Here is a 27,500-nt window from a genome sequence, read left to right as displayed (position 1 = left end):
ATTTGCTTTCCGTAAGGGATTTGGCTCAGTTTAGGCCACAAGAAGAAAAATGGCCAAAGCTCAACAAGACGAGAACAACTCGTCCGCTAAAACTAGCTTCCAACCGGACCAAGCTAATGCTCGCACGGACTCTGAGGTACTGAAGCAATAACACAAAACACAAAACATGAACAAACTGAGCAAGGAGATAAATGAAAAACTGGACAAACTAAGTCAGGACATTAACGGCAAACTGGACCACGCAGTGAGCGAAATCAAAAGCCTGACGCAGCGAATGGACGAGACCGAGTCCCGCACGACACGGATGGAGACCTGGGCAGAGGAAGCCACGAAAGCGCTGTGGACATGTTTGGAACAGCACAGAAAGCTCCAGGCCAAGGCGACCGACTTGGAATCACGGTCACGCAGAAATAACGTGCGCATGTTTGGTCTACCGGAGGGACCGGAGGGAGCGGAGGGAGCAGACTGATGCCGCAGTACATTGAGAGTTTTTTGAGAGATCAGCTGCACTTACCTGATGATTGTAACCTGAAAATCCAGCGTGCACCCCGCTCCCTGATGAGTAAACCGCCACCGGAGGCTCCCCCGAGAGACATCATTGTCAACTTCTTGAAATACTCAATAAAAGAGATGGTCTTGCGAGAAGCGTGGAAAAAGAAAATCCAGGTGGGCTCTAGACTCATCTACTTTGACCATGATTATCCCTCCGAGATCGTGGCAAGACGCAAAGAATACACTACTATTAAGAAAATACTAAAAGAAAAAGGAATTCGTTTTCAAACTCCGTTCACAAACATGAGGATCCACTGGGAGTCGGGCGCGCGCTCATCCACCCGCGCGCAGGATGTTTACCGCGAGCTGCGGCGGCGTGGGTTCCACGTGCAGATGGCGACTCCGGTTGATGGCAGCAAGTGGAAAACAGCGGACACGCGGCAGCACAGAGAGCGAAGGCGAAACTGCAGGGATTCCAGAGGGAACCAGACGAGTCGGTTTGAGCTGAGCATCTTATAAAGATATGGATCATTGGCCTCTTTTATTTACTACAGTCGTGGGAGAGAAGCTACTCCGCCTGTTTGTTCTTCGTTGGACTTTTAGGATGGAAGTGTTTACACAGATAGGCACACCAGCCTTTTTTTTTCGGGCCCTCTTATTGCAAGAGGTTTTTCCCTGGATCCTCCAACAGGGTCGTTGTAGAGGAGCTAGAGTCTCTTCTATTTTCTGGAAGTCTGTTTTAGTCCGTGTCTTTCTTTTACATGTTCAGGTTCAGAAGTTCTCTTGGGGTCACTGTTTCAAACGTGTATACACAACGCTATCTCAGTATTTGAATGGTTAACGACTTAAAAATAGCTTCTCTTAATGTAAACGGTGTAAGTAGTCCAGTCAAACAGAAAAGGGTTCTGACTAAACTTAAAAAAGATGGAATACAGGTTGCTTTCTTACAAGAAACACACATGTCAACAACCGAACATGAAAAATTTAAAGGTTTTGGCTATCCCAATGCATTTTACAGTTCATGTAAAAAAAACACTAGACAGAGGGGGTGGTTACACTAATTTCCAGCTCCATAAATTTTGAACTACTTTCTAAAGTGGGTGATAAGGAGGGCAGGGTTATAATTATAAAGGAGCGGATAGAGAATATTACGGTAACATTTGCTAACATATATGTCCCACCAGAAAGCAATAGAAAATATCTCAGATCACTTTTTGACACAGTAGTCACAAATAGTGGAGGGATATTGATTTGTGGAGGAGATTGGAACACAATACTAAATTATACATTGGACACTACAAGTTGTAAAAGACAAAAAACTCACAGATCCAAACACTTGAATGTTTTGATAGGGGAGTCGGGTCTGTGTGATGTCTGGAGAGCTCTCCATCCTAGAGATAAGGATTTTACTCATTATTCTCTCTCTCATGGGGTTCACTCCAGACTTGACCTCTTTCTGCTGAATATCATTGATAGACATAGAGTGAAGTCATGTTTAATCGGCACATCTGATATTTCAGACCACAATATAATTTATCTGACACTACAATTATCTGATACTTCCAAATCTACTCTGTGGAGATTAAATATATACATATACTGAATAAAGAGAATATCATAAAAGAGTTAAAAAGCAAAATTGCAGAGTGTATTGAGGACAACAACAATGGGCAAGTGAACCCAACAATGGTCTGAGATACCATCAAGGCAGTGATGAGGGGGAAACTCATCTCGAGGACGGCATATTTAAAGAAGGTGAAAAAAGCAACATATGACAATTTGGAAAAAGATTTAAGACTTCTTGAGCTTGATTTACAACGCAATTGTAAAGATAAGAACTTGCTTGGAAAAATAAAAGCCACCAAAGATAAAATAAATGATATTGTCCAGGAGGAACTGGTAAAGAGATTAAGATTTTGTAAACAAACCTTTTATGAGTCAGGTCCAAAAGCAACAAAAATTTTTGCAAGACGCCTTCGTAAACAAGAACAAAAACATACCGTTCTCGGAATCAGGGACCCATCTACTGGTAAACTAACACGACGCTAGACATCCACAGAGTTTTCAGAAACTATTATGAAAAGTTGTATTCAAGTTCGTCTCCTGTGTTGGAAAGTGACATTACCCATTATTTATCAAAATTGGACCTGCCCTCACTGGGGATAACACAGAACGAGGTACTAACCGCCCCTATCACCAAAAGAGAGTTGGACACTGCAATTAGCCATCTGAAAAACAACAAGTCACCAGGCAGTGATGGATATACTAATGAGTGGTATAAAATATTTAAAGAAGACCTGGCGCCCATCCTGCTCGAATCTTTCAATTGGACTTTAGACAGAGCTGAAATACCTCCATCTTGGAGAGAAGCAGTGATATCTGTTATCCCCAAGGAAGGCAAACATAAAGAATATTGTGAATCTTACCGGCCAATCTCAATTTTGAATGTAGACTACAAGCTGTACTTTTATAATGTCTATAAGACTAGAAGACTATTTGTTGGAACTTATACACGAGGACCAGACAGGATTCATAAAAGGCCGGCAAACTCACAATAGTATCAGACGAACATTACACATTATAGAAGAAGCAAAGAGGCAGAAAATAAGAGTGGCTTTAGTAAGTCTTGATGCAGAGAAGGCCTTCGATCGGGTCAGTTGGCAGTTCCTCTATAAGGTCCTGGAGCGTCTGGGGTTTAATACAAAATTCATCACATGTATTCAGGCACTGTACATAAGCCAATGGCCAGAATCAAACTTAACGGACACCTGACCTCTAGTTTTCAACTATATAGAGGAAATCGCCAAGGCTGTGGACTCGGCCCCTCTCTGTTTGCTCTGTTTATAGAGCCTCTTGCACAGGCAATAAGACAAAATGAGGAGCTTTTAGGAGTTTCTATAGCAAATACAGAGCATGTAATAGCATTGTTTGCCGATGACATCATCACATACCTCCAGAATCCTGATGAGACTTTCCCAAAACTCATGTTAACCTTAAAAGAGTTTGGTCATTTGTCTGGTTATCATTTAAATATAACTAAAACACAAGTTTTAACAACCAACTATTCTACAAGCAACAAGCAATAAGACAGTTGTACAAACTTAAATGGGATGCAAAACAAATCAAATATCTGGGAGTCTTCATCTCACAGGAACTTGACAATCTGTTTACCTTAAATTTTAATAAAATAATCGACTCAATCCAGAAAGATATAACCCGCTGTTCATCTTTGACGCTGGATTTTACAGCAAGAATAGAAGCGGTGAAGTTCAACCTCTTGCCAAGATTTCTTTATCTTTTTATGTCATGACCAATTAGAATTTCAGACTCTCAGTTCAATGCTTGGGATAAGATAATATCGAGATTTATTTGGGCCAGTACCAGACCAAGGATCAAATTCAAAACTCTCCAAATTAGTAAAGAATGTGGTGATTTGTCTGTCCCTAACCTGAAAGAATATTATTACTCAGCCCAACTAAGAAACATAGTTTGCTGGTGTTGCTGGTTCTCCTGACTTTGAAGCTGGTTGGAAACAAATAGAGTTGAAGATGGGAAACCCTCCACTGACGTCACAACTAGGAGGAAAAATGAAAGCATGTAGCAGGAGAAATTGTATCGCAGAGAAAACTCTGCTCACATGGCATGAAGTTATTAGAAAATACAATCTGTCGAAAGCAGTTGGAATCTTGATCTGACCCTTTTCCTCCTCAAGGTTTCAACCGGGTAATACAGACTCAACTTTTTCATCTTGGAAAGAAAAAGGCTTAACAGCCTTGTGTACGTTCGTGGAGGGAAAATCCTTTAAATCAGGGGTCTCAAACTCAAATTACCTGGGGGCCACATTAGAGAAAGTCTGAGTGAGGCTGGGCCGCATTGAGTATTCGATAAATAGCAGTTGCACGGGAATAGAAGAGAGAGAAAGAACAACATGCAACACACTTTTTTAATCTTTAATAACAGTTCAGAACATGAAAATGCATTCAGATCGTAAGTTTAAACTAATACGTCTACTCTTCTTCTTTTGCCTACTCCTTGCTGGTTGAAACCTGACTACACTTCATCTTGTACAGCTGAGAGATATTTGGCTTGCAGGAGGAAGCAAATGAGATCCTCAGGATAGACTGAAGATGCTCGTCAGTGAGCCTTGACCTGTAGGTGCTTTCACACCAACAGTATTTGGTGCGCACCAAACGGTCCATTCGAACCAGAAGTGGTTAGCTCGGTTCGTTTGCATTGGTGTGAAAGGTCAATCGGACTCTAACCCGGACCAACTCAAGTGGACCGAGACCTCAAAAAAGAGGTGGTCTCGTTTCGCTTGAATCCGCACCTCTGGTGTGAACGCGAACCCGAGTCCAAACCATAGACAGCAGGTCCAAACGAACTATTCGAAATGCATCATGGGAGAAACGCGTCTCCTTTGCCTGTAATGACGCTGTGCGACTCCAGTGCAGTAACAGATTGTTTTCCAGACGCAGCCGCGATTCATTTTTGAATTATTTTACCAACAATGGCCAATAAAGAGAATGTAACACACGAAGATCAGAGCAAGTCAAAAATGGGGGTGTGTACTTCTGTTCAGGACCTGCACAGAGGTCCCGGTGTTCCCCGTGATCATGTAGGAACCAGCATTTGTTATTTTAGGCTTTAATTAACCAAATAATTTTATGGCAATAGGCAATCGCCCATTCAATTGATTCACCTTTAAAAAATGTCCTGCTTTTAGCCTAGTGTGAGAAATACAGTCGGACTAGATCAGGGGTCTCAAACTCAAATTACCTGGGGGCCACATTAGATAAAGTCTGAGTGAGGCTGGGCCGCATTGAGTATTCGATAAAAAGCGGTTGCACGGGAAATGAAGAGAGAGAATGAACAACACGCAACACACTTTCTTAATCTTTAATAACAGTTCAGAACATGAAAATGTATTTTGAACTTAAGTTTAAACTAATACGTCTACTCTTCTTCTTTTGCCTACTTCTTTCTGGTTGAAACCTGGCTACACTTCATCTTGCACAGCTGAGAGATATTTGGCTTGCAGGAGGAAGCACATGAGATCCTCAGGATAGATTGAAGATGCTTATCAGTGAGCCTTGACCTGTAGTTTGATGGTGCTTTCACACACTTTCACACTGGTGTGAACGCGAACCCGGGTCCAAACCATAGACAGCAGGTCCAAACGAACTATTCGAAATGCATCATGGGGGAAACGCGTCTCCTTTGCCTGTAATGACGCGCTGTACGTCTCCAGCGCAGTAACAGATTGTTGTCTAGATGCAGCCGCGATTCATTTTCGAATTATTTTACCAACAATGGCCAATACAGAGAATGTAATACACGAAGATCAGAGCAAGAACGTGCGAACGTGTGGCTCCAGAGTGAGTCAAAGTTGGGGGTGTGTACTTCTGTTCAGGACCTGCACAGAGATGACCCGGTGTTCCCCGTGATCATGTAGGAACCAGCATTTGTTATTTTAGGCTTTAATTAACTAAATAATTTTATGGCAATAGGCAATCGCCCATTCAATTGATTCACCTTTAAAAAATGTCCTGCTTTTAGCCTAGTGTGAGAAATACAGTCGGACTAGATCCAAACCAGAGTCCCGAAGATGCAGCTCCGGTTCAGGCCGGGCTCAGATGACGTGGAGCGGGGAGTAAAAAGCGCTTTTCCCGGGAAGAACCAAATGCGCGGAGGGCGGACACCAGCTAAACTGGATTCACGCTTCTGTCCGGATGCTTTGCACCACCTCGGAACCAGCCGCGGTTCTTGAGCGCGGAGGAGCGCTGTTGGCTGCTGCTGTTACCCGAAATCTGGGCTGATGCGGTGAGTTTGTAGAAAGTTCTACGTTGCTGTTTTATGAGTTCATGGTGATAAGATGAGGACGGCCCGCGGTATTAACAGGGAACATCAGTGTTGGTTACTGGGGGTATCGTTGTTCTACCGGGATACAGAGGCTCGTTAATCGGACCAGTTTTGGTTCGTTTGCCGGTGTGAAAGCGGACCACACTGGAGTGTATCTGCTTCTCGTATGTCAAACATGGATGGAAGATGCTTGTTTTTGCCTCGTATTTTTTGCTAACATGTCGCCAAGCCTCTGGAATAGATCACTGCAGTTTTGTGGTGCTTGCATATTGATGGGACAGCTGTGTTTGCCGCTGAGTGCGCGTGGATTTCGGCGACGCACAGGTGGAGTTTGGTCATCGAGTTGCCAGCAAGTTACGCACCGAGTGTTGAGCAGGTAAACAGACTGTCAAAGTTTTTTTATTTCATATTAGCCCCTCCAATAATGGTCCCATACTTATGAACAGGGGGATTCTGTCAGCGTCTCCTCTGCGCTCTGATGCTGTGGTTGTGGGAGCGTGAAGTGAAGTGCGCACACGTGTACCACCATGTGTGGTTTGTTTTGGTTCTTCGGTGACACCGTCTGTGCACATGTACTCGTATTAACAGATCCACTTAGACTCGTTGCTTCACAACTGCTGTAAATTGAGTTTTGGGATGTAAACTGCGTTAATAATCTGTTGTTTTGAATCTGCATGGGCACCGATTGCAGCTTCATCTGTCAGTGCGGCCCGCGGTAGGGGGGTGGGATTGTGCGTACGTCTACCACGGGCCGCACTGACATTATTCTTTGGAATTAAGTGGCGGGCCGCAAAAAATCCTTCCGAGGGCCGCAGTTGGCCCCCGGGCCGCGAGTCTGAGACCCCTGCTTTAAATCATTTGAAAATCTGAAAACAGAATTCAACTTGGAAAACACAGATTTCCTTAGATCTCTACAAGTACGTCATTTTTACAACACAGAAATAAGACAAGATTATAACAGTAATATTGCTTTTCTAAAAGTATTTACAGATGCTTATAAATGTTTGCCCAACAAATCTGTCTCTAAACTTTATAAATCTAAATGGGAGGAAGAGCAGCGTGTTGTTTTATCAGAGGAAGATTGGCTTTTGATGTGCAGCAAAACAACAAACAACAACTCGCTCCAAAAGGTGGAGGGAATTCGGGTGGAAGTGTCTTGTACGATTCTTTATTACACCTCAGATTACTGCCACAAGGGTTGGATTCTCAGTGTTGGAGACAGTGTGGCCAGTCGAACACCAATCACTCTCATATTTTTTGGACATGTACAAAATTAAAATCATTCTGGGATAATGTGTTTGCAAAAACAGTTACGATCTTGACTTATGTTGTTCCCAAGGACCCAAAGATATTTCTGTTGGTCCTTCTGCCTGGAGAGGTGATCGAAAAAGCGGACAGAACCTTTTTAAAATTCTGATTTTAGCATCAAAAAAAGCAATAACGAGAAGCTGCTTAAAAAGGAGCCACCGACAGTGAACCAGCAGCTCGATATTATAGAAGAAACATGCTCCATGGAACGACTGACTTTTTTTCTACGTCTCAAAGGACATTTCTTCATGAAACACTGGACTAAATGGTTGAAATATAAACAAAAAGAGACTTGAGTCTGTCTCCTTATGACAGTGGAACAGTGCCCCAGGTTTGAGTTTTTTGTTTTTTGTTTTTGTTTGTTTTTCAAAACTTGAAAAACTGAATAAATAAAGAGTTAAAAAAAAAAAAAAAAAGAAATATTTTCAACCAAAATAAACATTTGTCCAGGCGACAAATTGAATTTCTCCTTTTGACTTGATATTTGTGGATAAATTGATCGTGTCTGAATGTTTCTCCTTTGTGGAGTTTGTTGGTTGAAGATTTGGTGATGGAGCAAATTTATGAAACACACACTTACACACACACATTTACACACACACACACATTTACACACACACACACACACTTACACACACACATTTACACACACACACACACACTTACACACACACACATTTACACACACACACACACATTTACACACACACATTTACACACACACACACACACACACACTTACACACACACACATTTACACACACACACATTTACACACACACACTTACACACACACATTTACACTTACACACACACACACTTACACACACACACACATTTACACACACACACATTACACACACACACACTTACACACACACATTACACACACACACACACATTACACACACACACACACACATTTACACACACACACACACACACATTTACACACACACACTTACACACACACACTTACACACACACATTTACACACACACACACACACACACATTTACACACACACACTTACACACACACATTTACACTTACACACACACACATTTACACACACACACACTTACACACACACATTACACTTACACACACACACATTTACACACACACACACACACATTTACACACACACACTTACACACACACATTTACACACACACACTTACACACACACATTTACACACACACACTTACACACACACATTACACACACACATTTACACACACACATTTACACACACACACTTACACACACACACTTACACACACACACATTTACACACACACACATTTACACACACACACATTTTACACACACACACTTACACACACACACACTTACACACACACACTTACACACACACATTTACACACACACACTTACACACACACATTTACACTTACACACACACACACTTACACACACACACACATTACACACACACACTTACACACACACATTTACACACACACACTTACACACACACATTTACTTACACACACACATTTACACACACACACACCTTTACACACACACACACACCTTTACACACACACCTTTACACACACATTTACACACACACATTTAAACTTTAACGTGAAACTCCACAAACCTACAGAGAAACTTCAGATGAAAAGTTCTGTACTCGTCAGTTGAAACCAGAGCTCGATGGAGCCTCTTTGCGTCCGCGCTCACTTCCTGTTTGTCAGCCCGTCAGATTTGTTCGTTTCTGTATTCCGCCCGTGGTCCTGAGTGAGAGGAGGAGAGGCTAACCACTCTGCCGCACTGACAGTCTGCTGGATTGTCTCGGGGCATAAACGGGTCTTTGTGAAGAGCAGCTGACGAGACGAGACCCAAACAAACTCACTCTGTTCAACACAACTCACTCAGATCCGAACGTTTCTCTTCTGATTCCAGAGAAATCCAAACGGTAAGAGACGTGTGAGTGTGTGACGGGTTCAGGACGACGGCCGGGAGGTCGAGCTGCTGCGAGGTTCACGGGGACGGAGCGGGAACTAGAACTTTGAATGGTTCCACTTTTGTCATTCATTCATTTTCATTCAGAAGAGTTACACTGATCTGAGGTTGGACTGTGTGGTTAAGAACGGAGTTAGTCCTGGTTTAGACTGCGGTTTGGACCTGGGTTAGTTCTGTTTAGTCCTGGTTTAGTCCTGGTTTAGACCTTGATTAGAACTGCTTTAGTCTTGTTTTAGATTTGGTTTAGTCCTGGTTTAGACCTGGTTTAGTCCTGGTTTAGTCCTGGGTTTGACTTGGTTTAGTCCTGGTTTAGTCCTGGGTTTGACTTGGTTTAGTCCTGGTTTAGTCCTGGGTTTGACTTGGCTTAGACCTGGCTTAGACCTGGGTTTGACTTGGTTTAGACCTGGTTTAGTCCTGGGTTTGACTTGGTCTAGACCTGGTTTAGACCTGGTTTAGTCCTGGGTTTGACTTGGTCTAGACCTGGTTTAGACCTGGTTTAGTCCTGGTTTAGACCTGGGTTTGACTTGGTTTAGACCTGGTTTAGACCTGGTTTAGTCCTGGGTTTGACTTGGTCTAGACCTGGTTTAGACCTGGTTTAGTCCTGGTTTAGACCTGGGTTTGACTTGGTTTAGACCTGGTTTAGACCTGGTTTAGTCCTGGGTTTGACTTGGTCTAGACCTGGTTTAGACCTAGATTCGACCTGCTTTATTCTTGTTTTAGAACTGGTTTATTTCTCATTAATCCTGATTTAGCCCTGTGTTTGACTTTGGTTTAGACCTGGGTTAGACTTGGTTTAATTCTGATTTAGACCTGGTTTAGTCCCGGGTTAGACGCTTGTTTAGATCTTGTGTAGTCTTGGTTTAGTCTTGGTCTTCTGGAATGTTTCCAATATTACGTGGTCAGTATCTTTGGCATGTTCTTTGTAACTGATTTAGTCCTGGTTTAGACCTGGTTTAGTCCTGATTTCGTCCTGGGTTTGACCTGGTATTTAGTCCTCTTGTTTAGTCATGGATTGGTCTTGTATTAGACTTGGTTTGATTCTAGGTTGAGTCCTGGTTGAGTCCTGGTTTATCCCAGATTAAACCCTGATTTGGTCCTGTTTTAGTCCTGCTGTTTAGTTCAGGTTTAGTCCTGTTTTATCCATGTTTTTTTCTTTGGTTTGGTCCTCTTTTAGTCCAGGTTTAACCCTGGTTTAGTCCTGGTTTAGACCTGGTTTAGTCCTGGTTTAGACCTGGTTTAGACCTGGTTTAGACCTGGCTTAGACCTGGTTTAGGCCTGGTTTAGACCTGGTTTAGACCTGGTTTAGACGTGGTTTAGACGTGGTTTAGTCCTGGTTTAGTCCTGGTTTAGTCCTGGTTTAGACCTGGCTTAGTCCTGGCTTAGACCTGGTTTAGACCTGGTTTAGACCTGTTTTAGACGTGGTTTAGTCCTGGTTTAGTCCTGGTTTAGACCTGGTTTAGACCTGGTTTAGTCCTGGTTTAGACCTGGTTTAGACCTGGTTTAGACGTGGTTTAGACGTGGTTTAGTCCTGGTTTAGTCCTGGTTTAGTCCTGGTTTAGTCCTGGTTTAGACCTGGTTTAGACCTGGTTTAGACCTGGTTTAGACCTGGGTTTGACCTGGTATTTAGTTCGCTTGTTTAGTCTTAGATTGGTCTTGTGTTAGATCTGGTTTCATCCTAAGTTTAGTCCTGGTTGAGTCCTGGTTTGGTCCTGTTTAATCCTGTTTAATCCTGTTTTAGTCCTGTTTTAGTCCTGGTTTGGTCCTCTTTTATCCCTGGTATAACCCTGATTCAGTCCTGGTTTAGTTTTGGTTTAATCCTCTTGTTTAGTCCTGTTTTAGTCCTGGTTTGGTCCTGTTTTAGTCCTGGTTTAGTCCTGGTTTGGTCCTGTTTTAGTCCTGGTTTGGTCCTGTTTTAGTCCTGGTTTAGTCCTGGTTTGGTCCTGTTTTAGTCCTGTTTTAGTCCTGGTTTAGTCCTGGTTAGTCCTGGTTTGGTCCTGTTTTAGTCCTGGTTTAGTCCTGGTTTAGTCCTGGTTTGGTCCTGTTTTAGTCCTGGTTTGGTCCTGTTTTAGTCCTGGTTTGGTCCTGTTTTAGTCCTGGTTTAGTCCTGGTTTGGTCCTGTTTTAGTCCTGTTTTAGTCCTGGTTTAGTCCTGGTTTAGTCCTGGTTTAGTCCTGGTTTGGTCCTGTTTTAGTCCTGGTTTGGTCCTGTTTTAGTCCTGTTTTAGTCCTGGTTTAGTCCTGGTTTGGTCCTGTTTTAGTCCTGGTTTAGTCCTGGTTTAGGTTTAGTCCTGGTTTGGTCCTGTTTTAGTCCTGGTTTGGTCCTGTTTTAGTCCTGTTTTGTCCTGGTTTTAGTCCTGGTTTGGTCCTGTTTTAGTCCTGGTTTGGTTCAGCTCTTGTGTTTTCAGTCTGCATGTTTTACAATTAATGCATCAGGTATTTTTTCTTAGTGTTTTGGTTGATTTGAATAATTTTCTTGTCGTTCTTCTCCTAGTTTCCCGGGTCCAGTTTTAATCCTGTTCAGTCTTGGTTTAGTTAAAAAAAAACCTGCTTTAGTCCCGGTTGAGTCCTTGTTTTTGTACTTACGTGTATATTGTGTTTGTGTTTGTGTTTGTGTCAGTGCGTGCGACCCGGAGATGGAGCGGCGTCTGGAGCAGATGGAGCGACGTCTGAAGGAACATTTCGACAGACGACTGGACGCCCTCGAGCAGAAGCTGGACTCTGTTTTGAACCTGGCGCTGACCAACCAGAATTTACTCCCAGAATTCCTCCCAAAGTCGCCGACGGAAGAGAAGATCCACCAGGAGACCGTGAACTGAGCCGGGATTTACTCGAGTATTAACATCAGCGAAGACAGAAGAAAAAACTAAACCAACTAAACCGGTCTGGGGTTTGTTTTTAAACCAGGATCGACGTCGCTAACATGAAATCCAGCACTGATCAAACTCAAGAACTGTATTTTGTGTCTAAAATGTCTAAAAATGTGAGAAGCTGCTTTAAAGTCAAACTAACGAGGCTGGAGTGTGTTTTGAACCGGAATTAACTGAACCAGGATTAACCCAAGCACACGGAAGAAGGTTTAAATCAACTCTGAATGAACTGAAAATGGTTTTAAAAGCAAAAATTAAATCCAAGTACTGTATTTTTCGGCCTATAAGTCGCACCAGACAAAAAATGTGTAATGGAGAAGAGAAGTCAGGTTGTAGTAAAAACAACAGAAGAGAGAAGAACAAACTGTTCACACTGTCACATATTTCACAGTTCTTCAGATAAACTAGAAACAACAGAACAGAACAAGTTGAACAAACTCTCCATCTCACTCCAAATCACTAAATCACTTCAGTTCTTCATCCTCGTGTCACTTCTGAACAACTCGACCTCCGGAGGGAAACAGAGCCACGCAAACTCTTCTGTGTCGCTGTCGTCCAGAGTCGTGACTTGGACTCGAGTCATGACTTGAGTCACTATTTTTAGGTCTTGAGACTTGACTCGATAAAATGAACTAAGACTTGGGACTCGACCTGGACTTGAAGCTCATTGACCTGGGACTTGACTCGGACTTGAGGAACTGTGATTTGAGAAGCACTTTACAAATCTGAATTCTTTCAGTTCTGACCGTAATGATTCACTCGAAGATCTTGTCGAGACGTTTAAAAAGGAAAAACTTTCATTTCTACAACTCTTATATACTCTCTAACCAGTGTCGGGAGTAACAGATTACATGTACCAGAGTTACGTAATCAGAGTACAATTTATGAGTAACTGTATTCAGTTACAGTTACTGTTTCAGTGAGTGGTAATTGGATTACAGTTACTTTGTTGAAGTAAATGGATTACACAGAGGGATTTAACTGTTTTCACATTTTGGGCTAAATCCCCCCTTTTTTTCTTTTTTTCAGTAATTCCACTCATTGACAGAAACTTAACCAGGTCTAAACTAGATCTAAACCAGGTCTAAACTAGATCTAAACCAGGTCTAAACTAGATCTAAACCAGGTCTAAAACAGGAATAAGACCGTGTCTCCTCGTTTTCTATCAATAATATTTTTAATTTGGTTCAGTAAAGTCTGGGCTTTTTTATTTTCTATTAGCAGATAAAATCTTAACATCTTATGTTACGATATCCTGGTCTTTGTTTCTCTACAGCAAATCAAGTAATCCAAAGTATTCAGATTACTTTACTCACTTTAAGTAATTTATTGGATTACATTACAAACTACATTTTGAGGTATGTAATCTGTAATCTGTAGGGGATTACATTTTAAAAGTCACCTTCCCAACGCTGTGTATAAATACTCATATATAAATTTACTATGATTTTTAAAGTACAATTTAGTTTAAAATTCACATAAACTGCAGAAATCTAAACTATATTTGTGGCCCAGTGACTTGGACTTGCCTGTATTTGACTTGGGACTTGACTCAGACTTGAGGTCAAAGACTTGACACTTGTAAAACAAAGACTTAGTCCCACGTCTGCTGTGGTCAGACTCAGCATCAGTTCAGTTTGAATTATTCTGGTCTTTCTGAATCTCGACAGGTGGTTTCAGTGTCACTGAAGTCCAGACTTTGTCCATCATCCAGTGACTTCAGGAAAGTTTCCTGGTGCTTCCTCCAAGTGTCACAAGTTTCTCTCTCGCTCCAAACTGTGGCTCCAGGACAGAGGCTCTTTGTGCAGGAGACATGTGCAGTAGAGTGAAGTGACAGTGGTGCAGGAGGAACAGGAGCAGCAGATCCTCACACACAAGACCAGAACCTGTCCACACTTCACCAGAAACATCACAGGAAACACACAAACCAGGAACAAAAAGTCACATTTATAATCTGAAAACTCCAGTTCCTGCCCTGATTGGTCTGATATTAATGTTCATATCCAGAGGTGAGACTTGTGAGTCGTGACTTGGACTCGAGTCACGACTTGAGTCACTATTTTTAGAACTTTTTTGAGACTTGACTTGATAAAAACTCGACCTCCGGAGGAAAACGGAGCGACGTAAACTCTTCTGTGTCGCTGTCGTCCAGATGTGGGACTTGGACTCGAGTCATGACTTGAGACACAATTTTTAGGACCTGAGACTTGACTTGGGACTCGACTTGGACTTGAAGGTCAGTGACTTGGGACTTGACTCAGACTTGAGGCTTGTGACTTGAGGAGACTTGATGTTTCTCCTGAAAAAAATATGTAAATACTTTTCTCTTTACAGTTGATAAATGTGGCATTTAATTTTAAAGGAACAAACTGGAACATGTCCCCCCCACTTTTGTTTAGTACTTTAGATAAAGCTGAAGTACTCTGATACTCAAAAGTACTACAGTAATATAAAGTACTACAGTAATATAAAGTACTATACAGTAAAACAGAGAAAATACAGAGAACTTGATCCTTCCATTTCAGACACACGACAAAATAACTGTAATTATCCCTCCATGTTGTTCTTCTTCTTCTTCTCTGGGTCTCGGGGGCATCAGTCTGAACAGAGACTCCCAGACTTCCCTCACCCCAGACACTTCCTCCAGCTCCTCCGGTGGGACCCCGAGTCGTTCCCAGACCAGCGCAGAAACTGTAATGAATCACTTTTAAACCTTTCTGTTCTGAGCGTCATGATTCACACTCAGATCTTGTCCAGACGTTTAAAAAGGAAAAATTAACATAATGAACATTTCTACAACTCAAATAAAAACACTCATAAATAAATAAACCATGACTTTCATATAAACTGCAAAAATCTAAACTATATTTGGTACTATATATTGGTTTAGAGACTTGAAATGACTTGAAGCTCAAAGCAGACGACTTGGACTTGAGTTGGACTCATGGCCCAGTGACTCGAGACTCGACTTGGACTTTCCTGTATTTGACTTGGGACTCGACTCGGACTTGAGCTGAAAGACTCGAGACGTGTAAAACAACGACTCGGTCCCACCTCTGTTCGTATTTTTATTTCGACAAAACAGTGAAATAAAACCCTGGGTTCATGTGTCGCGAGTTTCATCTGAACATTTAAGACTAAAACGACGAGTCCAGGTCCAGCAGCAGGTCCAGGGGGAGGAGCCACGTACTGTTCTCTCAATAGAAAGTGAACTGGAGCCAGAGTCGGTGGAGTCTGTCGTTCTGACTGTAGTTTGTTTTATCCCTGTTTCCTGTTTCACTGTGACGTCTCGTTTCTCTGTGTGGAAACTGAAAAGATAAAAACACTAATGGTTTGGTTTTTATTAACTCTCTGTGTCGGAAAATAAAATCTCCTGAGTTTAAACTTTCACCTCTTCTTTTCTGAACGTGGATGAAATTCCTTGTACTTAAAGATGACGAATCCTCATTATTGGTTTTCTTATGGTTTTGTTACGTCTTTGATAGTGTTTTTTTTTCCTACATTTATATAAAAACATAAAAAAATACAATATATTTAAAGTGCAACTAAACTACATGCTGTTTTGAAAGCGTTCTCTACTTTTTTAGGTCTTTTTTTAGGGTAATTTTTGTGCAAAATGTGTAAATTTGCAGAAACGCTTAAATCTGATTGGCTCCAGTGGACTCTGTGATTTCAAGTACTATGTGACATTACACAGGACTGTCAAATGAAACAGAAATGCACCAGAGTTCTTGTAGAGGTGCAAATGCAGGAACAGGAAATTAAAAGTGAAAAAAAAAAAAAACATAGCACACTCCGATGTCCAATGTCCCATAACTTTTTTTTTTTTAATTTATGAATGATGTTTCTACAAAAAGCCTTCGTCAGATCATTTTTGTTGCTTTGGACAGGACAGTTTCACACACGACTGACCCGATCACAGACGAGTTTAAAGTGTGGAGACGTGTTCGACCAATCACTCTGTTCCTTATTCAGGGTTCCCACGGTCATGGAAATCCTGGAAAAGTCATGGAATGTTCGTCTCTTTCCCGCAGCTCCAGTTCTCATTCGACTCTTCTGACTATTTCTGTGTCTTTAGTTTAAAAGAGACGACAATAAACTCACTGACAGGATTTAAAATGTTCAAAACTATAATCCCAAACCAGAAGGTGAGTGGAAAGAGCCAAAGATGTTCATTTTGTCTTCTTATCTACTTTAACTTCTTAGGTTCTTTTTAAAGACGATGCAGTAAAGTGTGTTGATCTTGTTGACATGTTTCTGCTGCTGCGTCTTCAGTTCTGTCCTCGGTGTTGGTGGTGACGTGTCTTTTGTCAGCTGCTGTTACTTCCTGTGGGCGTGGTCAGACCTGATGGACCTGCAGGTGGCTCAGACTGACCACGCCTCCCGTCGCCTGATGTCTCTGGAGGAGCGTGTCCCAGGTGTGTGAAAGGAGGAACGCTCCGTCATCTGGGTTCATGGCGTCCGTGTGTCTGTGCCTCGTTTCCTGATTTCACCGTCCTCCTTGATCCAGCGTTTGAACTTGTTGTTTTCTGATCCAATGACCCGAGTCCCGTCCTGATCCAGAATGTGGTTGTTCACATGGCCCTGACCTGTGGGGTGCCTCAGGGGTCAATCCTGGGCCCCCTGTTGTTCAATCTCTACATGCTGCCCCCTACAGGCCAGTTAATAAGCAGCAATAACGTGTCCTACCACAATTATGCAGACGACACTCAGATCTACGTCTCTCTGGCAGCAGGAGACTATGGACCAGTGGAGTCACTCTGTCACTGCATCCAACAGATCAGTGTGTGGATGCAAAACAACTTTCTCCAGCTAAACTCTGACAAGACTGAAGTCATAGTGTTTGGTCCACAAAAACAAAGAGACAGTGTCAGCATCACCTCCAGTCTCTCTCTCTAAAACCTTCAAATCAGGCAAGAAATCTAGGGGTAATAATGGACTCAGACTTGAACTTTTTTTTTTTTTTTTTTTTTTTTTGGAACTTATTTTTATTAAATAATTTTGGTGCAAGTCACATAATTATGAAACAGCAGCAAAGATGCAACACAAGTAAACTGATAACACAGTGACAGTATAGATACAGTCATACACAGTCTCCTCGTTCATCTTTCATCATCTACACACACACACACTGCAACAAAAATCCTACAAAAGACAGTCGTCCTTTTGACATATCGGCCTGAACTGAAGACCATTTGTCCATGAATAAATCTGTCTTCATTTGTAACCTTGCAGTTATTTGCTCCATATGATCTACATCCTTTATTTTATTTTTCCACTGGGTGATTGTGGGGGCAGTGGCCTGAGCCAGGAGACGTTATCATTTGTTTTGCAATTAAAAGTAAAATTTTCAACAAATGAAAATGGCTATTTGTTCTTAGTCATTTGGAAAAATTCCCAACAGAACACTACATGGCTCTAATATAATTCTGATCCCCAAACAGTTTTCAATTTCGCACTGCACGTCCCTCCAAAATGTTGTCAGTTTAGGACAATCCCAGAATATGTGGGAATGATCCTCCACCAGACCACAGCCCCTCCAGCATCTATCTGAGGTTCCACCAAACTGACATGTAATAAAAGGAGTTCTAAACAATCTAATTTTAGTTTTCCATTCAAATTCATTTAGTACTGGGCTGTTTGTAATTTTATATCCCTCCCGAAGTGTCCGATCCCAGTCCTCATCCTTAATTATTGTGTTCATTTCTAATTCCCATTTCTCCTTAATATGCAGTGTGTTTGTAGATATGAGATATATATTTGCTAGTAATAGATTTTTTAATCACGGATGTAAAAAAAATTTCTATATTTGTAGGTGGAGCCTGCAAAGCATCCAGCACTGTGTTCTTATTTAGATAATGTCTCAGTTGTAGATATTTAAAGAAATCTTGGCTTGGGAGGTCATATTTTTGTTGTAGTTGCTGAAAAGATCAAGCTTCCATCCTCAAACACTTGAGCCAACATAATCAGGCCCCAGACTTGAACTTTAACAGCCACATCAAATCAATCACATCTGCAGCCTTTTACCATCGAAAAAACAGAGCAAAAATCAAAGGTTTACTGTCTAAATCAGACTTGGAGAAACTTATCCATGCGTTTGTCTCCAGTAGGTTAGATACTGTAATGTTCTGCTCACTGGTCTCTCCAAACGAGCTGTGAGACGCTGCAGAACATCCAGAACATCCAGAACATCCACAACATCCACAACATCCAGAACATCCACAACATCCACAACATCCACAACATCCACAACATCCACAACATCCACAACATCCACAACATCCACAACATCCACAACATCCACAACATCCACAACATCCAGAACATCCACAACATCCAGAACATCCAGAACATCCAGAACATCCAGAACGCTGCAGCTCGGGTCCTGACTCGAACTAGGAAGTACGAGCACATGTGTCCTGGTCTCAGGTCTCTGCTCTGGCTCCTGTGGCTCAGAGACTTTAAAGTGTCTCTGTTTGTACAAGTGTCTCCATGACCGAGCACCAAAGTGCTGTGTTTGTTGGTGTTTGTTGGTGTTTGTCGGTGTTTGTTTGTTTGTTTGTTGGTGTTTGTTTGTTGGTGTTTGTTTGTTGGTGTTTGTTTGTTGGTGTTTGTTTGTTGGTGTTTGTTTGTTGGTGTTTGTTGTGTTTTGTTTGTTGGTGTTTGTTGGTGTTTGTTGGTGTTTGTCGGTGTTTGTTTGTTGGTGTTTGTTGGTTGGTGTTTGTTGGTGTTTGTTTGTCGGTGTTTGTTAGTGTTTGTTGGTGTTTGTTTGTTGGTGTTTGTTTGTTGGTGTTTGTTTGTTGTGTTTGTTGGTGTTGTGTTGTTTGTTGTTGGTGTTTGTTGGTGTTTGTTTGTTGTGTTTGTTGTTGGTGTTTGTTTGTGTTTGTTTGTTGGTGTTTGTTTGTTTGGTGTTTGTTTGTTGGTGTTTGTTGGTGTTTGTTTGTTGGTGTTTGTTGGTGTTTGTTGGTGTTTGTCGGTGTTTGTTTGTTTGTTGTGTTTGTCGGTGTTTTGTTGGTGTTTGTTTGTCGGTGTTTGTTAGTGTTTGTTGTGTTGTGTTTGTTTGTTGTTTGTTGGTGTTTGTTGTTTGTTGGTGTTTGTTGTTGTTGGTGTTTGTTGGTGTTTGTTTGGTGTTTGTTGGTGTTTGTTTGTTGGTGTTTGTTGGTGTTTGTCGGTGTTTGTTGGTGTTTGTTGGTGTTTGTTGGTGTTTGTTGGTGTTTGTTTGTTGGTGTTTGTTTGTTGTGTTTTGTTTCGGTGTTTGTTGTGTTTGTCGGTGTTTTGTTGGTGTTTGTTTTGGTGTTTGTTTGTTGGTGTTTGTTGGTGTTTGTTGTTGTTGTTTTTGTTGGTGTTTGTTGGTGTTTGTTGTTGTGTTTTGTCGGTGTTGTTTGTTGGTGTTTGTTGGTTGTGTTTTGTTTTGTGGTGTTTGTTGGTGTTTGTTTGTTGGTGTTTGTTGGTGTTTGTTGGTGTTTGTTGGTGTTTGTCGGTGTTTGTCGGTGTTTGTTGTGTTTGTTGGTGTTTGTTTGTTGGTGTTTGTTGTGTTTGTTTGTTTGTTGTGTTTGTTGTGTTTGTTGTGTTTTGTTGGTGTTTGTTGGTGTTTGTTGGTGTTTGTTGTGTTTGTCGGTGTTTGTTGTTTGTTTGTTTGTTTGTTTGTCGGTGTTTGTTGGTGTTTGTTTGTTTGGTGTTTGTCGGTGTTTGTTGGTGTTTGTTGGTGTTTGTTGTGTGTTTGTTGTTGGTGTTTGTTTGTGGTGTTTGTTGTGTTTGTGTTGTTTTGGTGTTTGTTTGTTGGGTGTTTGTCGGTGTTTGTGTTTGTCGTGTTTGTGGTTTTGTTTGTTGGTGTTTGTTGTTGTTTTGTTGGTGTTTTGTCGGTGTTTGTGGTGTGTTGTTGTGTTGTTGTGTTTTGTTGGTGTTTGTGTTTGTTGGTGTTTGTTTGTTGGTTTGTTTGTTTGTCGGTGTTTGTTGGTGTTTTGTTGGTGTTTGTTGGTGTTTGTTTGTTGGTGTTTGTCGGTGTTTGTCGGTGTTTGTTGGTGTTTGTTTGTTGGTGTTTGTTGGTGTTTGGTGTTTGTTTGTTGTGTTTGTCGGTGTTTGTTGTTTGTTGGTGTTGTTTGTTTGTTGGTGTTTGTCGGTGTTTGTTTGTTGGTGTTTTGTTGGTGTTTGTTCGGTGTTTGTTTGTTGGTGTTTGTTTGTTGGTGTTTGTTGGTGTTTGTTGTTGTGTTTGTCGGTGTTTGTTGTGTTGTGTTTGTTTGTTTGTGTTTGTTGGTTTGTTTGTTTGTTTGTTTGTTGTGTTTGTTGGTGTTTGTTGGTGTTTGTTTGTTGGTGTTTGTTGGTGTTTGTTTGTGTGTTTGTTGGTGTTTGTTGTTGTGTGTTTGTCGGTGTTTGTTTGTTTGTGTTTGTTTGTTTGGTGTTTGTTGGTGTTTGTTGGTGTTTGTTGGTGTTTGTTTGTTGGTGTTTGTTTGTTGGTGTTTGTCGGTGTTTGTTTTTGTTGGTGTTTGTTGGTGTTTGTTTGTTTGGTGTTTTTTGTTGGTGTTGTGGTGTTGTTTGTTTGTGTTTGTTTGTTTGGTTTGTGTTGTGGTTTGTTGTGTTTGTGTTGTGTTTGTTGGTGTTTGTTGGTGTTTGTTGGTGTTTGTTTGTTGGTGTTTGTTGGTGTTTGTTGGTGTTTGTTGGTGTTTGTTTGTTGGTGTTTGTTTGTTGGTGTTTGTCGATGTTTGTTGGTGTTTGTTGGTGTTTGTTTGTTGGTGTTTGTTGTTTGTTGGTGTTTGTCGGTGTTTGTTTGTTGGTGTTTGTTTGTTGGTGTTTGTCGGTGTTTGTTGGTGTTTGTTTGTTTGTGTTTGTCGGTGTTTGTCGGTGTTTGTTGGTGTTTGTTGGTGTTTGTTTGTTGGTGTTTGTCGGTGTTTGTTGGTGTTTGTGTTGGTGTTTGTCGGTGTTTGTCGGTGTTTGTCGGTGTTTGTTGGTGTTTGTTTTGTTGGTGTTTGTTGGTGTTTGTCGGTGTTTGTTTGTCGGTGTTTGTCGGTGTTTGTCGGTGTTTGTTGTTTGTTGTGTTGTTTGTTGTGTTTGTTGTGTTTGTTCGGTGTTTGTTGGTGTTTTTGTTGTGGTTTGTCGGTGTTTGTCGGTTTGTTTGTTTGTTGGTGTTTGTCGGTGTTTGTCGGTGTTTGTCGGTGTTTGTTTGTGTTTGTTGGTGTTTGTCGGTGTTTGTTGGTGTTTGTCGATGTTTGTCGGTGTTTGTCGGTGTTTGTCGGTGTGTTTGTCGGTGTTTGTTGGTGTTTGTCGGTGTTTGTCGGTGTTTGTTGGTGTTTGTCGGTGTTTGTTTGTTGTGTTTGTCGGTGTTTGTTGGTGTTTGTCGGTGTTTGTTGGTGTTTGTTTGTTGGTGTTTGTTGGTGTTTGTTTGTTGGTGTTTGTTGGTGTTTGTCGGTGTTTGTTGGTGTTTGTTTTGTTTGTGTTTGTTTGGTGTTTGTTGGTGTTTGTTGTGGTGTTTGTTGTTGTGTGTTGTTTGGTGTTTGTCGGTGTTTGTTGGTGTTTGTTGGTGTTTGTTTGGTGTTTGTCGGTGTTTGTTGTTTGTTGGTGTTTGTTTGTCGGTGTTTGTCGGTGTGTTGTTGTTTGTTGTGTGTTTGTCGGTGTTTGTCGGTGTTTGTCGGTGTTTGTTGGTGTTTGTTTGTTGGTGTTGGTGTTTGTTGTGTTTGTTGTGTTTGTTGGTGTTGGTGTTTGTTTGTTGGTGTTTGTTGTTTGTCGGTGTTTGTCGGTGTTTGTCGGTGTTTGTTGGTGTTTGTTGGTGTTTGTCGGTGTTTGTTTGTTGGTGTTTGTTTGTCGGTGTTTGTTGGTGTTTGTCGGTGTTTGTCGGTGTTTGTTGGTGTTTGTCGGTGTTTGTTGGTGTTTGTTTGTTAGTGTTTGTTGGTGTTTGTTGGTGTTTGTCGGTGTTTGTTAGTGTTTGTTGGTGTTTGTCGGTGTTTGTTGGTGTTTGTTGGTGTTTGTCGGTGTTGTTGGTGTTTGTCGGTGTTTGTTTGTTGGTGTTTGTTGGTGTTTGTTTGTTGGTGTTTTGTTGGTGTTGTTTTGTTTGTTGGTGTTTGTTGGTGTTTGTTGGTGTTTGTTGGGTGTTTGTTGTTTGTTTGGTGTTTGTTGGTGTTTTGTCGGTGTTTGTTGGTGTTTGTTGGTTGGTTTTGTTGGTGTTTGTTGGTGTTTGTTGGTGTTTGTTGGTTGTTGTGTTTTGTTGGTGTTTGTTTGGTGTTTGTTTGTTGGTGTTTTGTTGGTGTTTGTGTGTTGTTTGTTTGTGTGTTTGTCGGTGTTTGTTGTGTTTGTTGGTGTTTGTCGGTGTTTGTCGTGTTTGTTGGTGTTTGTCGGTGTTTGTTTGTCGGTGTTTGTTGGTGTTTGTTGGTGTTTGTTGGTGTTTGTTGGTGTTTGTTGGTGTTGTGCAGGAGTGTGAGCAGCAGGGGGCAGCACCGACACGTTTCAAACTCTTTAATCTAAAACCAAAAGAACAAAAGTGAATCTGATTTTCCTCGAGTAAAAAAATAAATAAATGAAATGATTCAAACTCACAGATTTAAATGTTTAAAAGAACTTTTTATCACAAGATTAAAATCTCAGTCTGGCTGTAGTCCTGGTTTAGACCTGGTTCAGTTCTGGTTTAGTCCTGGTTTAGACCTGGTTCAGTTCTGGTTTAGTCCTGGTTTAGACCTGGTTTAGACCTGGTTCAGTTCTGGTTTAGTCCTGGTTTAGACCTGGTTTAGTCCTGGTTTAGACCTGGTTTAAACCTGGTTTAGACCTGGTTCAGTTCTGGTTTAGTCCTGGTTTAGTCCTGGTTTAGACTTGGTTTAGTCCTGGTTTAGACCTGGTTCAGTTCTGGTTTAGTCCTGGTTTAAACCTGGTTTAGTCCTGGTTTAGTTCTGGTTTAATCCTGGTTTAGTCCTGGTTTAGTTCTGGTTTAATCCTGGTTTAGTCCTGGTTTAGTTCTGGTTTAATCCTGGTTTAGTCCTGTTTTAACACTGAAGGTTGGGTCAGATCCAGACCTTGTCCCGGTTTAAGTTTGACCCTGGTCCTGGTCCTGGTCCTGATCACAAAAGTCCAGATGTGAGTCCGGTGCAGCTGCTTAATGATTTTTGTTTATCAAAACTAACGAACGTCCACCTCAGAACATCTGGACCATGTGACCTCATCCTGAACACGTGCAGACCCAGGACCAGACCCAGGACCAGACCCAGGACCAGACCCAGGACCGGACCCAGGACCGGACCCCCAGGACCGGACCAGACCCAGGACCGGACCCGGACCGGACCCGGACCGGACCCGGACACCACAAACACGTGAGCGCTACATCCGAGGAACCAGACCAAGAACCAAACCAAGAACAGCTCTAAGAACCAGATCAAGAACAGAACCAAGAACCAGTCTTTCACAAGTCCAGATCCCACTAAGCATCCAGGTCCTGTTTTAGTCCTGGCTCTGTCCTGGTTCAATTTTGGTTTGGTCCTTGTTCAGTCTTTGTTCAGATTTGGTCTTGGACTGTGATCCTCTGACTCACGGTTCAGTCCTGGTTTGGTCCTTGTTCAGACCTGGTTCAGACCTGGTTCAGACCTGGTTCAGTCCTGGTCCTGGTCTTGGACTGTGACCCTGTGACTCACGGTTTGACAGTAAACTCTTTGCTTTGGGGAGATTTTTGTGGTTTGGTTCAGATGTTGATGGATCCTTTTGGTTTGGCCCGTCCGCCTGCCCACTGTGCCCTGACCAGAGGATCTCCTGCTCCTGGACCACGGCCCAACACGACCAGAATCGTCTCTCACAACGTTCAAACCACAACATTTAAAGCCTCAGTGTGGAACTTTGTGGAGGTGGAACGTTAAAATCCACGGACATAAAAAGTTAAAGCCACACTCTGGAACATTCTCCATGGAGACCGAGATGTTTTATGTCGAAAACCAGAAGAACATCTCCACAGACTCGAGCAGCAGATCCTCCTCCAGGTCCAGTCAGAGTCGGGTCTGTGGAGGGGCGAGTCCTCTCACTGTAAGGACGTGGGGTTTTCAGAGTTTCAGTACAAAAAAAACAACATCCATATTTTTGTCTATTTTGGCACACAAAAAAAAAGTTTCTTATTGTGGCTTTAAGGAGTAACTGGCTCCAGGTCTGAGTCAGGATCTGGAGGACCTGGAGGACCTGGAGGACCTGGAGGATCTGGAGGATCTGGAGGACCTGGAGGATTCTTCTGCATGTTCTGTCCAGGTTGATGGGAGAAATGTTCTGCAGTGAACTTGAGTCCAGATTAGACCTGGTTGAGTTCTGGTCTGGTCCCTGGTCTAGTCCCTGGTCCCTGGGCTCTGGTCTGGTCTCTGGTCTGGTCTTTGGTCTAGCCTCTGGTCTGGTCTCTGGTCTTCAGTCTGGTCTCTGGTCTGGCCCTGATCTGACCCTGGTCTGATCTCTGGCCTGGACCTGGCCTGGACCTGGTTTTGGGTCTTGTGTTTGTGTTCCGTGTCCTGGTTTAATCTGATGACCTCATCGTTTACATGAGACTCGCCCAAAACCCAGAGCCAGATCGATATGTTTGGTTTCCACGGCAACGCAAACGCACATGTCATGTTTCCTGCTCAGACTGGACACGCGTTTTAGGTCTTTATGTGGTTCTGGTCCTGGTTTAGACCTGGTTTAGTCCAGTTTGACTTGTTCTGATTTAGTCCTGATTTAGTTTGGGTTTAGTCCTGAGTTAGTCCAATCTTCAGTTCCAGTTAGTCCTGGTTGAGTTCTAGTTTAGTCTTCAGTCATGGTTTAATCTTTTAGACCTCGTTTACTTGTGTTAGTCCTGGTTTAGTTCTGTTAAATGGTTTTTGGACCTTTTAGCGGCTCTTTTCTTAGTTTTGTCGTAGTCCGGATATTGTTGTAGTCTGGTTTAGCCCTGGTTTAGTCCTGATTTAGTCCTGGTTTAATCCTGGTTTAGTCTTAGTTTAGTCCTGGTTTAGACCTGGTTCAGTCCTGGTTCAGTCCTGGTTTAGTCTTAGTTTAGTCCTGGTTTAGACCTGGTTCAGTTTCTTTTTGACCTGTTGCTGAAGAAAGACGAATATTTTATGTACAAAATAACTTTATTTCATTTGCACAAACACAATAAACAAACCCTTTAGAATCTGCAGATGGAAAGTTAGAAAATAAATACACGGATTCAGCGTCAACTTCAGGCCACGACCACAAAACAAAACCAAACTAAACAAAACCAAACTAAACCAAACCAGATTCAAACAGAAAGTCCATTTGTCAGACTCAGAGACCTTTGTTTGCAGAGTTACATAAGAACCAAGAGTTTCTGAACCTGAGGACAGATCGTGGACCGTGGACTTTAGACGGACCGTGGACTGTGGACTTTAGACGGACCGTGGACTGTGGACTTTAGACGGACCGTGGACCGTGGACTTTAGACGGACCGTGGACTTTAGACGGACCGTGGACCGTGGACTTTAGACGGACCGTGGACTTTAGACGGACCGTGGACCGTGGACTTTAGACGACCGTTTAGACGGGACCGTGGACCGTGGACTGGACTTTAGACGGGCTGGACCGTGGACTTTAGACGGACCGTGGACCATGGACTTTAGACGGACGTGGACCGTGGACTTTAGACGGACCGTGGACTTTAGACGGACCGTGGACCATGGACTTTAGACGGACCGTGGACTTTAGACGGACCGTGGACCGTGGACTTTAGACGGACCGTGGACCGTAGACTGTGGACAGACCATGGACCGTGGACTTTAGACGGACCGTGGACTTTAGACGGACCGTGGACCGTGGACTTTAGACGGACCGTGGACCGTAGACTGTGGACAGACCGTGGACCGCGGCCGGACCATAGACCATAGACAGACCATGGGGACAGACCATAGACTTTGGACAGACCGTAGACCGTGGACGGAGACGGACCGTAGACTTTGCGAGTGTGACGTCACAGCGCTCAGCTCCAGTCAAATGAAGCTCATCGAGGCTGTGATTACATAAGTGAATCTGGGCCAAGAGTCATTCTGGGAAATTCTGAACACAAGTATCGAATCTAAAGAGCCAATCAGGAGTGAGGCTGTTGCGTCCTGTTCCTGTGCAGGAAACTTGACGTCAACAACGTAACGTCTGTAAACCTGCATGTTTAATCCTAAAAATAATTTAATTAAAATCTAAAAACACAGTCTACATGTGTCAAAATCACCTCCCAAAATCTTCATCAAGAATTTATAAATTGTGCAAAATATTTTAATACGTTTTTTTAATCAAGTTTGGAATGCGGCGACGAGCGAGTTCAAGTTCATGTCCTGTTCTAACGCGGCGGCGAGCGAGTTAATGATGTTCATTTATATAAACAGTGTACGGGACGATTTTACAGAGAACGTGAAGGTTTAGACTGACGTAAATGTTTAAAGTGACGTAAATGTTTAAAGTGACGTAAACGTGGCTGACGATCTGCACCGCCGGCTCCTCTGAATCCCTCACTGTCACATTCAAACATAAAGGTGGGTAAAGTGTCTTGCTCAAGGGCGAGAGGCACAGATCAGAGCTGGGATCAAACCACAGAACTCAACTGTCCACTGAGTCTCTGACACTTTTATTGTTTCATCTGAAAGTTGACAGAAGCTGTTGGTCCTTTTAAACGTTCTGGAGTTTTACAGGTCTGTGGGTCGTTTGCTCTTTTCAATTTCAACTAAGAATGAAAAACAATCAAATAGAAAAAAAAGTTCAAACTTAACATTCTGAATATTTATCACATTTGTATTTTTATGTTTAAAATTCTTTATAAAACGACTACGATCCCTGAACATTTCACATTTTCCTTTAAAACTGCTGCAGAGATTCACAGACACAAAACTCGTTCAAATTGTAATTTTCATGTTTCATGTTTCTCGTTTCTCGTTTCTCTCTGGTTTTGTGCCCTGGATTTTCTGCTGCTGCTGCATTTTAAACGTTTTTGGATATTTTAGGCCGTGGCTGCATCCAGATCCAGAGTTGTTTGGAGCAGGAAAGAAACACG

General features: G+C 42.2%; 2 protein-coding genes across 3 annotated transcripts in view; one reads left to right on the top strand and one right to left on the bottom strand.

Moving 5' to 3' along the window:
* cunh10orf88 (chromosome unknown C10orf88 homolog) overlaps nucleotides 1-15,904 on the top strand; it is a 38,355-nt gene extending 22,451 nt beyond the window's left edge. For both annotated transcript variants that reach the window (XM_055150229.1, XM_020927823.2), the window contains exon 10: nucleotides 12,271-15,904. In XM_055150229.1, the coding sequence (XP_055006204.1) occupies nucleotides 12,271-12,469 (199 nt within the window). In that variant the 3' untranslated portion in view covers nucleotides 12,470-15,904. The remainder of the gene's footprint in view (nucleotides 1-12,270) is intronic.
* A 10,162-nt stretch (nucleotides 15,905-26,066) lies between these two features.
* The window catches only part of LOC110162901 (serine protease HTRA1B-like), a 30,653-nt gene continuing 29,219 nt past the window's right edge, over nucleotides 26,067-27,500 (bottom strand). Inside the window, exon 10 of the mRNA XM_055149947.1 lies at nucleotides 26,067-27,500. This exon is cut by the window's right edge and continues 1,472 nt beyond it. The gene's annotated coding sequence lies outside the window, so the exon portion shown is untranslated.

This window comes from Boleophthalmus pectinirostris, unplaced genomic scaffold (genome assembly GCF_026225935.1).
Source record: "Boleophthalmus pectinirostris isolate CB_2022bp ecotype Guang Dong unplaced genomic scaffold, ASM2622593v1 HiC_scaffold_14, whole genome shotgun sequence".
Classification (NCBI taxonomy): domain Eukaryota; kingdom Metazoa; phylum Chordata; class Actinopteri; order Gobiiformes; family Gobiidae; genus Boleophthalmus; species Boleophthalmus pectinirostris.
Note: the sequence above shows the minus strand (reverse complement) of the source record. Positions and strands in the feature narration are given on the sequence as shown.